A 17281-nucleotide genomic window follows, 5' to 3' on the forward strand; every position below is an offset into this window, starting at 1 on the left:
AGAATCATAGAATTTTTCAAAGTAAAATAAAAATTGTAATAGACTGAATTGGGGAATAGCTATTCAAAAATTTAAAGAAGTATTAACACTATCATTAAGACAGGAAGAGAAAGGCCAGGCGTGGTGGCTTATGCCTCCAAGCACTTTTGGAGACCCAACAGGCAGATCACTTGAGGCCAGGAGTTCAAGACCAGCCTAGCCAACATGGCAAAACTCCATCTTTACTACAAATACAAAAATTAGCCAGGCATGGGGGGCAGGTGCCTGTAAACTCAGCTACTTGGGAGGCTGAGGCAGGAGAATCACCTGAACCTGGGAGGTGGAAGTTGCAGTGAGCTGGTATTAGGCCATTGCACACCAACCGAGGTGAAAAAGCAAGACACTGTCTCAAAAAAAAAAAAAAAAAAAAAAAATAGGAAGAGAGAGAAAGAGACTAAATGGTGACTAGTGATCAATTAGAAGGCAGACAGAATTAAGCAACCAGTACATACTTTGATTCTGGGTTCCTTATATGGGGTTGAGAAACAGAGGGGAATGAAAGGAAATTCAGAGAAGAGGGTAGAAAAGAATTGCCAACTTGGACAAGCTACTTAATTCTTTTTCTATGTTCCTTATGTTTAAAATAAAAATCCTATCACCTAACTAAACAGATTACTGTGAGAATATGATAATATTATATGCAAAGTATTTAGTGCTGGCATATGGTACTTGTTCAATGAACAGCATCTACTATTAGGAAGAAGCTTTTAATTTTGTCTAGCAATTTCTCTTCCTTTTCTGATTAAGACAAAGAAGAGAAAATCAAGTAGGAGAGTCATAATCTATTTTTATTAAACACCCCAGAATATTCTTTCTCAAGCAATTGTTTCCTGAGCTGTCATCTCCTAAGTCATTCTAGCTTCCACTCCAATCAGAAAATGAGCTGCTAGTGTTAATGATTAATTTGAATCAAAAAATTACCTAGCAACCATCACTAATATAAAATTAGATCTGAGTTTCTATAAAAGTCTACAGTCTACTAAAAGGATCTGAAGAGACATGAACACTAGTCAATGTCATAATTTTAACTCTTAAAAGCACATCCAGGTAGAATATCTCAAGAGCTTAAATCAGAAGAATACAGTAATTTTTATACCTTGGTATTCAGAATTTTATGATTTAGTTTTTCCAACAATAGGCTAAATATCCGTATTAGATAGACTTTGTTAAAGTAATTATAGCAAACTTTTATCAAGCACTACTTGTGTGCTGGAAACTGTTTTAATTCTGTTACATGCATTACTTATTCAAATAGTCAAAGTAACCATGAGGTAAGGGTTTGTCTTGAAGAAATAAACCTTTTTCAAAAGCATCACATTCACTTGGATATTTGTAGAAAGCAATGGGACTCTTTAACTCCAATATCCATAAAAAAGGAAAAAAGTTCCTGTTTTCCATGAGTTAGGTTAAAAAGAAAAACAAGGCCAATATGGCCTTCATAGATTGGTCCCTATCAGCCCTAGATCTTCAAAACCAATAATAAATGGGATTTTTGGTAAACAGCTCCTAATAGTGTTCAAGCTACTGTCTGAGGATAAAGATAAGGTATTTCAACATTTTAGAAACTATCATCAGGTACCTAAGTAGCAGCGAGTGTCAAGATTTGATCAAGTACTATAATTGGTCATAAATTCTCAAATTGTGTGTTAGAATCAGTGCTAATCAAAATGCAGACCATATCGATGAGTGAATTAAGAAGTACAGAGTCCTAAAGACACAGAATAACATATGTTTCTCACTTTACACTTACCATTCATTCTTAAAAAGAGAAACACAAGCCATCTGTTGCAGAGCAGTCATTCATAATTAATGAGACTCAAACTTGGTATTTGAACCCATTTAATATGAGTATTAGTGAGTGCCTAATAAAGTGGAAGGAGAAATTCTTAGAGCTTTTTCTTGATAATATCCACAGTCATATTCTTTTCTAAGCAGGCAAGTTTCTTGAAGATAGCTTGATGTGTCTGAATGAGTAGCTCTTGATAAGTAACAGAGCAGGACAAGACCAAACACTGCCATTAAAAGTTTCTATTAGACTCTGATACACACACAAGTAGCCAGCTACCAATTCTTTTGGTCCTTGAGCAATCAGAATGAATCCAAGAGGAAAAAAAAAAAGGAAGCCTTGTAGAAATAAATACATTTCCTCTCCAGCAAAAGTGAATATGATCTCTCTTCTGATCCTTCCCTGTTACCTTGTTAAATGTAACATCAAATGTGTTCTCTAAGAGTTAAGGTGAATATGGGAGACAGCAAGTCAAGGGAAACCATAATAGGAAAACTGTTATGTTCTACCTTTTAGGAGATTCAGTCTTTCCTTCTCTCCATAATTCCATTAGTTTTTCCTTTGATTGTTTTTTAACTTTAAATTAAAAAAAAAAGGGACAGGTTCTTGCTCTTTCTCTTAGGCTGGTGTGCAGTGGTATGACACTGCAACCGCAACCTCCTGGGCTCAAGCAATCTTCCAACTTCAGCCTCCCTATAGTTGGGACTACAGGCATGCACCACCACACCTGGCTAATTTTTTATTTTTTGTACAGACATGGTCTCACTATGTTACCAAGGATGGTCTTGAACTCCTGAGCTCAAGCCATCCTCCCGCCTTGGCCTTCCAAAGTGCTGGTATTATAGGTGTGAGCCACTTTGTCTGGCCAACTTCAGACAACTTTTGGTATCTATGAAGTTTCTGTTACGGAGCATTGAACACATTTCAAACTTCTTTAAAAACTACGCCCAGAAAAGATTTGCCAAAGAAATTTGAATGCATATTTGAAGGCTTCCAAAAAGCAAATGGTTAGTGTGTAGCGATTTAGTGTGCAGTGAACATAAAAGTGTGTAGTGAACATAAAAGCAAATTTTACACCCACCTTCCCTAATAAAAAGTTCATTTACTGGCTTTCTCCAGGTAATTTTGAAACGAGTTTATAAGAAACACCATGAAGTTTGAGAACTAATCATAGGTAAAGAAAGACTGTTCTTTTATAATATTGAGAAAGTTGGTTTTTTGATTTGTCAGTATGCCACCAAGTGCCTTATTATAGATCATACTGAAAGCAACCAAAGGCCAAACAATCAATCAGTCACATCAGGATCATTTTGAATACTGAAATTTCTCTGGAAGAATCTGAATTAAAATGAGAAACTGGATAGAATGCAAATTTTAATTAAAGAGATTATATTTTAATCTTTTATATTTTTGAAAGTAAGCCTTAATAACTCCTTCCATCTCTAGAGTATAGAAAAATCACTTTGGAAATTTAAAGAAACAAAGTAGCATGATGGACAGAGAAGTCAAATGGCTGTTAAGAGCCAATGAGTTCTAATTGTATAATCATTGACTATTTCACTTATTCTAAGTCTTAGGTTCTTCACCTATAAAAAGAACTAAAAGATGGTTTAGATTGTTTTATAATAAAAATCGATTGTTACTTTCTAGAGACAGTATGTCAAGACTCATATAATCAGGTTCAGCCAATATTTGTTGAATGAAATAAAAGAACATGGCCCAAAGACCACCTGGAGACATTTACGGACATGGGTAACTCCTTAAGAAGAGGGAGAGGCTTGTTATATATGGGGAGAGCTGGGTCTGGAGGGAAATCAACTAGTACCAAAAGCTAACACCAGTTGAAGGAAAGTAAGAAAATAAAAGACATATGATTCGTGAAATTGTCAGTACCAGCATATCAACTCCAAAAGGGCTGAAGAACAGGAAATTTCAGTGACAAAATAACCCAGTGAGCTCAGCGTAGATTCAGAAATTTTGCCTGATGCTACAGTGAGCCATTATTGGTGCCACTGCACTGCAGCCTGGGCCACAGAGCGAGATCCTATCTCCAAAAACTAAAAGTAAATAAATAACTAAACAAGAAAATTTGTCTGATGTATTTTAGCTATCACCTGGGGTTAAAGAAGGCAACTGCATAAAAGAGAACTGGTTTAAGAGCTAAATCGTATGACAGATGCCTTTGTAATTAGCTCTGTGTGGTTCAGAGTGGGACATAAAATCCAGCAGTGATCTGAAATAAAAAATGAAGAATTAAGGCAAAGGTTTTGTCTGTGAAATTATACAAATAGTCAAGGGAGGTAGAGAATACTATAACTCTAAGATGCCTGGAGCTCCCCAAATCCTAGGATAAATTAGGTGGATTACATAATTCCAAGCTCCAGTGCCTGATAGCACTGATTATCAGAAGACATTACAAATGAGTGGCATGCAATAGGTGTATTAATTTGAATGGCTATGAGAGACTGAGCATTTCTAATGTGGCCATCATAGTACAAAGCTGTTTGAATATATTTCATTTTAATTTTTCACAGAAACTCTGTAAATTGATTATCATCTCCATTTTCTAGGTGAAGCCATTCACTCAGAGCAGTAAAGTAACTTGATTAGAACACAGCTAGTAACTGGCAAAACTAGAACACAAATTCAACTCTGATTCCAAAGCTCTTACTCGTAACTTCTAAGTTACATTCTCTAGTGCTTGAGGGAAATCAGTAAGGCAAAGACAGGGAAAATGTGGTCGGACCTAAAAAAGATGTAAATTATAATTAGATTATGTCTTTGCCATAGAGATATACTAAGAAACAGCCACTTATTTTTTCTCCAAATCACTTACTATTCTATCCTGTATTTGTTTCTGTTTTAGCCAAGGTAGAAAAGCAATTAGCCATAGAGAGAAGGAAGCTTATATTTATAATATATAGTATGAAGAACCAAATAGTATGGAGTTCCTTTCCCAGTCTTTGATCCTATCTTGTTATAATTACTCGGATGATGACAGAATGATGAGAAAACCATATGTTTCTGGAATTTAGCAACCAGTCATGTTTGTATCATGAGGGTGTGGGCATTTGGACTTCATACAATGTTTTCAATATAATTAAGTTTTCATGAAATACTGGTAAAATTAAAATAATACATACAAAGCAGAACTGTAAGTCAATAAATATGCATTTAATTCAAATTTTACAAGTCAATTATTGTAAAAAATTTCTGTCTATTTGAAGTTGTGAGAAAATATAAATGGAAAACTCACTACATTTATTCATCCCATTAATCTAACATGTATATTCATAAACAACTCTTTATTTACCCATTCAGTATTTTTGCTGACTTATATAAATTGTAGATGAGTGTAATATAGTAAAAATAAAATTTACTAAATGCTAATTTGACCTGGATTTGCCTTGGGTTTAATATATTCATAAATGAATTTAAAATGACTTTTATCTATAATGGTATATTTTACATCCCACCCTTCCCTAGTCCATGACAGAGAAGGTATATGTTTACATTTTAAAAATAATGTATTAGAAATATACAATAATCTTTATTTAGAAAGCAAAACTATTAGAGGCTAGTGGCTCCTTCCTCCATCTTCTATGTATACCACTCCAACCTTTGTTTCAATTGTCATATATCCCCTTCCCAACATTGACTCTCTTGACTTCCTCTTATAAGGACATTTGTAATTAGATTGGAACTACTCAGATAATCCAGAATAACCTCCCATCTCAATATACTTAATTTAATCACAACTGAGAAATCTCTTTTGACGGTTGAGGTGACATATTCATTCTGAGAATTAGAATATAGACTTCTTTGGGGGAACTTTATTGAGCCTATCATATAATAAGTATTTATTTGACTTTGGATTTTATTAAAGCGTTTTGAAAAAAAATTGGGCAATTAAACATTTTATGGTATTAACAGAAATTATGATCTCCTACCATTTGATACATTTTTTCCAAAATATAAACAAAAGTATTAACATATATATTCCTTTACTAATTACTAATTTTAATGAGGTGTCATGTTAAATTTAAACATAAAAAAGAATGTAATTCTGTCATTTGTGACAATATGGATGAACCTGGAGGACATTATGTTAAGTGAAATAAGCCAGAGACAGAAGAATATCTCATGATCTCATTCATATGTGGAATCAAAAAATGTTGATTTCATAGAGGTAAGAGTAGAACAGTGACTACCAGAGGCTGGAAGACGGGGAGGAGTGAAGAATGAGGAGAGATGTGTCAACAAGTAAAAAGTCACAATTAGATGGGAAGGATAAGCTTTGTTGTTCTATTGCACAGGACGGTGACTATAGTTGAAAATAACATGTTGTATATTTCAGAATAGATGGAAGAGAGTATTTTGAATGTTCTTACCATAAAGAAATTAATTTCTGAAGTGCTGTATATGCTAATTCCCTGATTTGATCATTACACAATGTATAGGTGTATAAAAATGCCACACTGTATCCCATAAATGTGCACAATTATGTGTCAATTTAAAACAAATCTTTTTAATAAATAAGTATTTGAATGATGAAGTGCTTTCTAAACCAATTATTTAAATTTTTTAGTTTCATAAGATTCATGATTGGAGTAGAAGAAAATCAACAATGCTAATTTGTAGCATTTTAATCAATTTTACATTTATTTAGAACAGTTTTATCTGGAAATTTACTTCATAGATCTCACACAAAACATAAGATCTTTTCAGCAACAAATACTTTGGGATGAAAACCCTACCTTTGTATGTCTTTTACTATTCTTCTTGTATGTGGTATATTTTTAAAACAAGATATTTTAATTCTACAATTTTATATGGTTCAATTTCAATAACTTATACAAATTTCTTTGAATTAAATTTAAGTGCATAAGTTCTATATTTTACTATTTTGAATAAAGCTAAATGAGCATGGTTGAGCTAACCCCTTCAATCTTTTATGTCTATAATAAAGTTTTACTTCCTAAACCAAATATTTTCCTAACTCTGTCAATCCAACTAATTTTTTAATGCTCTCAATTCATCTTGATTCCTTACTAATTAGTATCTAAGTGTACATTTACATATTATTAATCTAAGTCTATAGGAATCTTACCTAGATGTTTATACCATCTGATATTTGGTTTATTTGATGTATGTTTACCTTCATATTACTGTAGTATAATGTAATATTTTCTAAAATATATATTAGAGAAGGTCAGTTTATTCAATTTTCTTCTGCGAACATATTTTGATTCTCAACAGATCCTAGAAACTTGAAAAAAACTGATTTTCATTATCAGTAGTGGTGACAGTGCTAATTGCTGGTTAGTAGCTCTCCAAGTCTGTCTACCTCATCTAACTGGACTTTGGCCACACTGTCTTTCTACCACTTATGAGAACGGGCCAACCTCTTCCCTACCTCAAGATCCTTGGAGCTGTCCTCTCTGCCTTGAAAGTTCTTCCCCAGACTCTTGGCCCATCTCGTTCTCATTCTTCCGGTCTCAAATATCCTCTTCAGATATTTCATCACACCCTCTGTAAGCCAGCCCCTTCATTGTTCTTTATCATAGAATCATATTGATTTTCTTCTCTTTTATCATGAAGTTTTGATTTTTTTTAACATTAACTTTGATATTTACATGTATTGGTTCATGTGTTCATTATTTGCCTTACCCATGGGACTAACGTCTTCACTGGCATTTAGCACAGTTATTGGACCATAGTAGGCAGCAATAAACTTGTTTGATAGAATTATTGCTGCTGTAAGAACTTATTACTAGCTTTTGAGAATTAAAAGAAAAAAATGGGCCAGGTGCAGTTGGCTCATGCCTGTAATCCCAAAACTTTGGGAGGCCGAGGTGGGTGGATCTCTTGAGCCCAGGAGTTTGAGACCAACCTGGGCAACATAGTGAGACCCCTGTCTCTACTGAAAATTAAAAAAATTAGCCAGGTGTGATGGTGCACGCCTGTAGTCCCAGCTACTTGGGAGGGAGGCTGAGGGGGAGAATTACTTGAGCCCAAGAAGTGGAGGTTGCAGGGAGCTGTGATTGTGCCACTGTACTCCAGCATGGGTGAAAGAGCAAGATCCTGTTTCAAAAAAAAAAGTGCTAACAATTAAGAGTGCTTTTACATCTACTAGAATGAAACTCTAGAGCAACAGTTGCAAATTTAAATACCTTTCAGAAGCCAGGAAATATTTAAAATTATTCAGGTGAACCTTTAGAATACAATACAATGAATTACTGACAAATACAACAAACAGAAAAGCACAGAATCCACTCAAAGTGGGCAGAACCAAATCAGTGCTAGCCTGTTGTTGCCCAAAGGAACGCAAGGTCTGTGTTGCTCCAGACTTTATGTTAAATCTGACTTTTAGGTTTTTCGGAGGCCTAGGGAACCCCTCGGCAGGCTGAATCTGGCCCACAACCACTACCCTGCAGTCTTTGCTCTAAAGTCTTTACGGGGATCTGATCCTTCCTGGTCACGCATAAGCTCTTTGCCAGCCCATTCTTCTTCCTTGGTAACAATACTCCACTACTGGATTTCATGAAGTCTTGATGTCCCAGCCTAGATCATTACAGGAATTAGATTAGCAGGAACACAGAGTCCTGATGACACTGTCTAGGAGTTCTTGATCTCTAGATCACTGACTCTTTTTCAGAGGCCTGGCCTTTCACCCTTTTTCTCCTTTGTTTCTGGAACTAATACTTTGTATTTGGCCAAAAAAAAACCTCTGCTTTATTTAATTTAAACTAGCCAAAGTTGGTTTTCACAGATTTTCAAACAAACATTTCTTAATAATATATCAATTAATGACATTCAGAAATGGCTCACTACCTTCTCCATGTTGTACATTGTAATTGGTACTAGATTCCAGAGAAATCATAGCATACAGGGAAGTCCAAGATTTCTGCCTTGCCCATCTGTAGGTTTATTTTCTGTACCTCTTGCATTTTATATTTCATGCAAATACCACATGGTTTTGGTTTCACATTCTCCATGCGATTTATTACCTAGCTTGTCCTCTCTGCTAAAAATGATTGCCCTTCTTCTCTCAGGAAAGTCTATTCATATTTTAAGACTCAGCTCTAGCAGGGCACGGTGGCTTACTCCTGTAGTCCCAGCACTTTGTGAGGCAAAGGTGAGAGAATCCTTAGAGCCTAGGAGTTCAAGACCAGCCTGGTCAAAATGAGAGCAGCAGGAGGCAGCCAAATGCCTAGGCAGATAGGGGTGGGTCCCCAGTGAAACCCCACCTCCAAGCCAAAGACAGTTTAAAGCCTGAAAGCCAAGCTGCAAGTTAAATCCTTGGACTGGATTGAGAACTTCCTGTTTGGTGTGCTTTCCTCTGATTGATCCCCACCCTTCACCTATTTTACATATAGCTACCCTTTTCTAATTGTTTTTCTACACTGTCATGCCCACCTTTGAGTGGTGTCTTCACTTTAACCTTTTTTGTACACTCACAAACCAATCAGCATGCACTCCCCATTGTGGGTTCATAAGAGACCCCAGACCCAGACACACGGGGCACTTTCTCATCTTCAGGTATGGGAACCATCCCTGTATCCCCTCATTGCTGAGAGCTTTCCTTTTGCTTAAAAAATTTTACTCTATTCACTCTCCAGTGTCCGTGTGGCTAATGCTTCCTGGTTGTGAGACAAGAACTTGAACCTAGCTGAGCTAAAGAGCAGAAAGACCACAACAACAAGCAAAATGCCGTTTCTACAAAAAATACAAAAATTAGTTGGGTGTGGTGGCATGTGCCTACAGTCCTAGCTACTCTGGAGGCTGAGGTTGGAGGATTGCTTAAGCCAGGGAGGTCCAGGCTGCAGTGAGCAATGAATGTGCCACAGCACTTCAGCCTGGGTGACAGAGCAAGACCCTGTCTCAAAAAAAAAAAAAAAAAAAAAAAATACAGCTCTTGAAGGGTCACTTTCTCTAGAAGAGCATCCATGAAGACCTCTATCCCCACCACCACCCTAGTCAAATATCAGCCACTTTGGATCAGTGTGCCTTCTCTGTATATTTCTAATGTGAAATGCTTAATCTAACATTGTAAATTTAGGGACTCTAAGCCCCACTTGACTGAACTCCTTGAAGGACGACAGAATCTTTATCTTGGTTTTTGACCCCTAATATTTTATTATAGTGCCTGGTATGCAGTAGGTACTCAATAGATGGTGAATGAAAGGAAGATAAAAGAAGGAGGTCTCACAAGCAAGTAATATAATCTAGTTGAGAATAACTTCCATGCACATGTGAAGCAGTTCAACAAAGGTAGGAGGGAGTTTATGACTAGAACCTGTAAGAAAGTATACTTGCTGGGCACAGTGGCTCATGCCTGTAATCCCAGCACTTTGGGAGGCCTAGGCGGGAAGATTGCTTAAGACAGAAAGATTGCTTTGAGACCAGCCTGGGAAACATAGTGAGACCCTAGGTCTACAAAAAAAAAAAAAAATTTTTTTTTTAAAGAAAGAAAGGAACTCCAGCTATGCTTCCTATTTTCTAAACAGAATGATGATAGCAACATATATGAATATGCAATATTTTTGGCATATAAGCGGGGTTTAATTATTAATTAACCATTGGTTCATTTCCCAGACCCTTATGAATCATCTGTTATATAAAAGATTCTGTGAAGGAGAGATAAATTATTTGGAGGGAAAGAAACTGTGGTAAGGGAGAGAAAGAATGGGAGAGAAGAAAAAAACATTTTGTTGCTCTTGTTATAAATATAATTCTAAAAAATTTATATAGCTGATACAGAGAGAGGAACATTTAAACAAGGGACAATACTTGCTATATTATACAAAGGCATACATAATAATAATAATATGAAAAAAGGTGGTTGCTGGTATCATTCTTGAGAATTGCAATCACCAAGTAATTTGGAGAAACTGAAATTTATATAACGCATATTTTTAAAAATAGATCTTTCTTTTGAATTAATAAGGTCTTATTTGCAGACAAGAGTTTTTGTGTTTATCATTCTAGCAATGAATGCAGTACTTTTGGAGAAGCCATTTGACTAAATTTTCTTTCTTATTCCAGTCCTTCAATACATATTTATTGAATGTCTACTGTATATATGAAGCAGAAAAAGGCACTGGAAAGAAATTAAAATATACCTTGGACATTTTTGTGATCTTTCTAAAATTAAAAATATCAGTTAATTTCAGCACGATGAGTTAAAAATATGTAATTATTTATTTACATAATAGTAACCAAATGTGTACACATTTAAATATGCACTCATTTGGACATTAGTTGCAAAAATGTATTTAATCATTTATAATTAAATATTTAGATTGTTTTAAATGCTAAACGTGTAATACATTTTTCTTTTAGTAAAAATGATGAAACAGTTACATAATTATTTATAAATACCAATCTTCCAATAATGCTCATTTTTCTTGCCTGTTCATAAGGACAATCATGCACACAACTATTCAAATGGCTAATGTGACTAGTGAGAAAGTCTTAAGTGCTATAACAAGGTTGTTTTAATCAAACATTCATTTCTAGTCACTTTCCAAATTGCGTACTTCCCCCCGCAATTTTCTTAGAAAATTCACCATGAGAGAAGATTGCTAGAATAAGTAATATATGCTTTATTGTTCTGAAAAAAAAGAAACAAAGAATTGAAGAGAAAAGCTGGATTGTGAGAGAAGACAAACACCTTTTGAGTGTAATGTGCGTGAAATTGTATGCCTCGGAAGAAAGACAATTTGTCAGCAGGATACAAAGTAAAGATTCTTTGCTCAGAAATACTCTGAGTAGGTGGTTAGTTGTTTTATCGCCTTCTCTCTAATGCAAGTCATCCCTGTAACCCTGCTGAATGAAGGCAGCTCTAGATGACACAATTTCAATCTCAAATCAGGTCAGAAGGGAAGGAGGTAGGGTGAGAAGAAGAAGAAAGATGGAAGAACAAAAACGTGGCTTTGGTAAATGTGAGGTTTAACCTCTTGAATATTTGGGTCATCTCCTAGGGAGAAAATATCCACTAAGGAAGAACATCAAACCTCCTAAGAAAATGCAAAGGCTACAAAAGTCATACTGGAACTGAGGTGTGCTAGAAACAGAGAAAAGTATTGATTCATCTGTTCCAAATTTTGTCAGGAAAAGTGTGCCTGTGAACCCAAACAAGAAAAAACAGAACAGAAGTAAGAAGGTAGGACTTAGAAAAGATTAAATATAACTTCAGTGACTCGGAAAAATAAGTACAAAACACTCAAAGAAGGTGGTCTGAGTAAACAGTTTAAAAACTAACTCTTCTTATTTTCTTTCTCATTGACATCTTTAAAAGTCGTACCATTTGACTCATTCAAGCTAAGATTCCTCTAAAGTTGTCATTGTTCAATGTACCTATTTAGTGACTCCTAAAATTCCGTGCAAGAATTATTGCAAGCTTTTCTCAGATACTTTACTTCACTTATGTGATACAATGAACTTTATTGACTCTGTCTATATTACCTTTAATATGCTTCATTATTATGTTTTCCTATAAATTTTGTTTTTCTACATTTTGTCCATGAAAAAGTCTCACCTTAAAAATGAATATTGCCATGGAAACACACACACATACACACACACACGAGTATGTATAAATTAAAAAAAAAGTTTCTTCTACACATCAATATTAAGAATGAAACATTCATAAATAGTACATATATTACTACAAGCACTAAAGTTTGTGGTCATAAATTTGAAATGGAAATGGATATTACTAAATTGTATAACAAACAGAACCTAACACTGTTCGTTCAGTTGTTTAATTCCAATATTAATATTAAATCCTAAGTCTGAAATTTCCCTCACATTAATGAAATAGTGATCTTTTATCAAGAATCATAAAATATAATTAAGCACAAGGATTTTCTCTAATACAGGTAATTAAAAAAGTATTTTACTTAGGAGCCTCATTCTAAAGTGCAAGTAGTATTTTCATGGTACAAACTAGTTACTTCATAAAGGTTTGGGAAAATAAAAGTTTGCAATGATTCAGCTGCTTTAAGAAAAAGGACAAAAACATCTTTAAAATAAACAGGTAAAGGACTAAGAAAAACGACTTGGGCCCTTGAAACACTTTCTTTCACCACATGCCATTAATGTACTGATGAAAATTATGAGTTAAAACTATTATATAAGATTAAATAGCTCATGAAAATATAAATGAAAAACAATTATGGAGAGAAATACAGCTAGGTTCTTAAGAACAGGTATTAGAAACAGACCCAAATCTAATCTTTGCCATTCTCTAGCTAGTCTACATTTCACATGGGACATTTCACTTTATCTACTGAACTTCAGTTTCCTCTTCAGAAAAATGGTGATACACATAACAAGGAGGATCTTGTAAAAATTAAATAGCCTATGCATGTAAACACTATCCATGTAGAAAATGGCATGTGGTTAAGTGTCAATAAACTATAACTATTTTAAATAAGTAAATCTTTTCATCATTAAAGAGTCATTAATTTTATGCTTAAGAAAAGAAAAATAGCTGAGTGTTGTTATAAATCAGAATTTATTAATAGATCAGGGAAGGTCTACAAGGTGAGATCCAGGAAAAGGACCTAGCTTTTTGTTAAGTAATCAGACTGTATTCTAAATCCAATGATATAGTTTGCATGTGTGTCCCCTCCAAATCTCATGTTGAAATGTGACCTCCAGTGTTGGAGATGGGCCACGCAGGATATATTTGTGTCATGGGGGCAGATCCCTCATAAATGGCTTGAAGGCCTCCCCGTGGTAATGAATTCACATGAGAACTGGTTATTAAATAGAGTCTAGGAGCTCCCTTTATTGCCATATGAGGTACCTGCTCCCCCTTCACCTTATACCATGAGTAAAATCTCCCTGAGGCCTCACCAGAAGCCGAGTAGATGCTGGTGCTATGCTTGTACAGCCTGCAGAATCGTGAGCCAAATAAACCTCTCAGTCTGAGGTATTCCTTTATAGCAACACAAAACAGACTAACAAAAGCACCCATGCTCTCTGATCTCTGGTTGTCTTTCTCCTAAACCAATCTACCTTTTGAATGATCACTATAGTTTATTTTATGATTTATACTTTCTTTTGGATTATTTTCTTTTCAAATCGTGTTAAGTTTATTAAATGAATTCCAATTCTGCATTATACTTTTAACTGAAACATACTCCAGATAATTTAAACAGACACGATCAGGCTACAACGTATAAATTAAACCAGTGTATAAACTGGCAAGTGAGTATACCTGAGTGTATAATTCTTATTTAATAAAATTATTAGATAAATATTTTGATATAATATTTCTAAGGCAGGCAGTAAACTTTCAGGATTATCAGAACTCTCTAAATATAGGACATTAAGGAACCAAATTGCCAATCTCTAAAAATTTATGAGAGAAAGGAAATCTGTGGTAAACTATAATCCTTTTATGTAAAAGTGTATGAGCAAGTTCTTATTTATATTAAAGTGATTTAAGTAGATGATATTTCAGAATGAGTTTGGCAGAGGATTTTGAAGTGGCTATCCTCAAAGACATTTTAAAGTAATACAGGAAATTGAAGAGACAGCTGTGAAATTCTTTAATTAAAAAAAAAGATAAAATCTACAATCTGAAATTTTACTTCAGCTTTTATATTTCAAAATATGAACATAAAAATATGAATGTAAGTTGCCTAAAACTGTCTTTAAAATCAAGGTGTGTAACTTATTTTTAAATAAAATTCCTTGATAGAACAGGAGTCTTTATATTTCACAAAGGTCTTATTATGCAACCCAAGTATAATTGTCCCAATTCCAGGATGGTTTACAAATTTTATTTCCTTAAAATATCACTAGTGAACAATAATCGTCAGTAGGGGCTTTACCTTTTCATAGAAGGGCCTATAGAGATAACAATATAAGAAGCATAACCTAAATGAGATATCAATAAATCCTGTACTCTGAGGATTTTTCATAACAATGAAGATCAGCTTATAAAACTTCACAAGATAAACTTTCTCTAATCATTCATTCTATAAATGAAGCTGAACGAAATTTTCTCCGAATTGTTTTCACTATTATTTTAAAATTTCAATTCTTCTCTTATTGGCCAAATTTCTATTACTGAAGTATTTATATTTCCAGCTCATGAGTAATGTCCTGCTTCTTTAATAAGCGTGAATGAGGCAAGCCTAGAACTATCTTTACAAATGCAAACTTGCTGATCCCCAGATACTTTGCTTCTTATGAAACATCAAAGGAAGTTGAAACCTAGGATTTGTTTATGATCCCAGGTGTTTTCTGTCTCTGGGATAAGCTGAATATCTATTATGAGAATACATAATTTCCTGAGTGATTTTCACTAATAATCTCATAAATAATTAACGAGTTAGATATAAAAATTGTTTTGAGATGGTATTCTTATTTTGAGTGGGAAAGTCAGAAAATGTTTCATTTTAGATTTTTTGATTCTTCATTATTCCTGAAGAAAAGACATGTTGTTGGCATATACCATATCTGATAAAAACATTGCAAAGACATACTTCTTGAAGCTGTAAAACATATAGTCTGAAGAGTACTTCAAGTTCTTTTAATCTTTATTTTTTCTTTCTGGTCTACTCCTTCTGGATGAATATATTTCTAATTCTCAAAATGTTGACAGCAGATGAAGCTTAGATATAATTCTTCTATCAAATTCAAAATGTATCAACTGCTATACATTACATATAAAATTGTATTGCTCATTTTCACCTCTTATCTGCTTGGACCTGGAGAATTGGTATAACACTCCCCCAACCTTTTTCTAAATGTTTTATATTCTTGCATTAATTAAGAAAAGTGTGTTAGAACAGGTATTCATATACAGAAATAATCACAAGTAAATGCCGTAGGAGAGGGTAGGCAATATCTAATTCTTCTGATGGCAGGGAGGGTCTATGATTCTCAAAAATTAATATTAGCCAATTTTTTCATTTAATTTACATGATTTATGTTTTCATAGAGAATATTTGTCAATGCATGCAAAACACAGTTTAATATCTTTTCTCTTGCCAAGAAAAGTATAGGAATATACATACTGTAAGGGACACATTCATACTGCACTTCAAGGTATTTATAGGTTCCTGGACACGGGTCTGGAAAAACATCAGGACCTGCCACCACTGCACACTGGGTTCTGTTATTGCATCTGAAGTCAAAAGAAAGGAAAAGAAGTAGTAAGCTTATGCAAAGTTAAATTATTATCAACATCAACACTAATTTTATTTTAGTTCCTGTTATACATATTTGAATAAGGTTTTGCTTAATTTGGGGCTTTAGGCCTATTAAGAAAATATCTGTAGTACACTTTTTAGAAACTACACATTAAAATGAATCTATTCAGCTTGCTCATATTAGCTAATTTAATATTTGGTTGAATACAGCATAATTTCTAGTTAGAAGTTAAATATTGCTGAAGCAACACTAACTGGTCCACAGGATATTGCCAATGTGAACACAAGTAGGAAAGACTATTTGATAGGAAAGACTCACTCCAGTACAAAAAAAAAAGTATTTTAGAAAATATAACCACAGAGTTTATTAGGCAGTTGTAAAATAAATTCACTGACTATGATGACATTCATTTTAAAGGTATGAAAAGTGGTATTGAAAAGCTTTATCTGAGCCTAACAAATTAGTAAAAAGTTAATATTTAAATGTTAAAATTGATATTTGAATTTATTTTGTAAAAATTAATATAATATTACTACTTATTAAAACCACTTTAGGAATTAACTGTCACGTTCCTATTGTTCAGCCAAATAATGATACAATCCTCGTGGATTACTTATCACAAAGGTCAAAATCTTATAAAATAATGAATTTAAATTTATAAAAAGAATAATGACATACCACTATTAAGATGGAACTGGAGGTTATCATGTTCAGTGAAATAAGACAGGCACAGAAAGACAAACTTTGCATGTTCTTATTTATGGGAGCCATTAAACCCATGGAGCTGTAGGGTAGAAAGATGATTACCAGAGGCTGGGAACAGAGTGAGGGGTAGGGAGGGGAGGAAGTGAAGATGGTTCCTGGGTACAAGAATGGTTAGAAAGAATGAATAAGCCCTAGTATCTGATAGCACAATTGGGTGACTACAGTCAAACGTAATTTAATTGTACATTTAAAAATAAAAGAGTATAAATGAATTGTTTGTAGCACAAAGGATAAATGCTTGAGGTGATGAATATCCCATTTACCCTGATGTGATTATTACACATTGCGTGCCTTTTTCAAAATATCTCAGGTTCCCATAAATATACACATTGACTATGTTCCCACAAAAATAAATAAATAAATAAATAAATAAATAAATAAATAAATAAAACTTTCTAAGCCATAGGAAAAAAAAACATGAATACAAACTTGGGCACTTTTGTGGCAATTAGGCTAAACAAATCTGAATTGATTAATTCATGGGGAAAAACAAACATGTTGAAATTAATTATA

The 17281-nt window shown here is 34.0% G+C and overlaps 1 protein-coding gene across 30 annotated transcripts in view; it reads right to left on the reverse strand.

Annotated features, from left to right (window-relative positions):
- The window catches only part of ADGRL3 (adhesion G protein-coupled receptor L3), an 861253-nt gene that overhangs the window by 372827 nt on the left and 471145 nt on the right, over nucleotides 1-17281 (reverse strand). For all 30 annotated transcript variants that reach the window (XM_057302095.2, XM_057302097.2, XM_034958747.4 and 27 more), the window contains one exon: nucleotides 15868-15977. In XM_057302095.2, coding sequence (XP_057158078.2) covers nucleotides 15868-15977 — 110 coding nt within the window. The remainder of the gene's footprint in view (nucleotides 1-15867; nucleotides 15978-17281) is intronic.

The sequence above is a fragment of the Pan paniscus genome, chromosome 3, assembly GCF_029289425.2.
Source record: "Pan paniscus chromosome 3, NHGRI_mPanPan1-v2.0_pri, whole genome shotgun sequence".
Classification (NCBI taxonomy): Eukaryota; Metazoa; Chordata; class Mammalia; order Primates; family Hominidae; genus Pan; species Pan paniscus.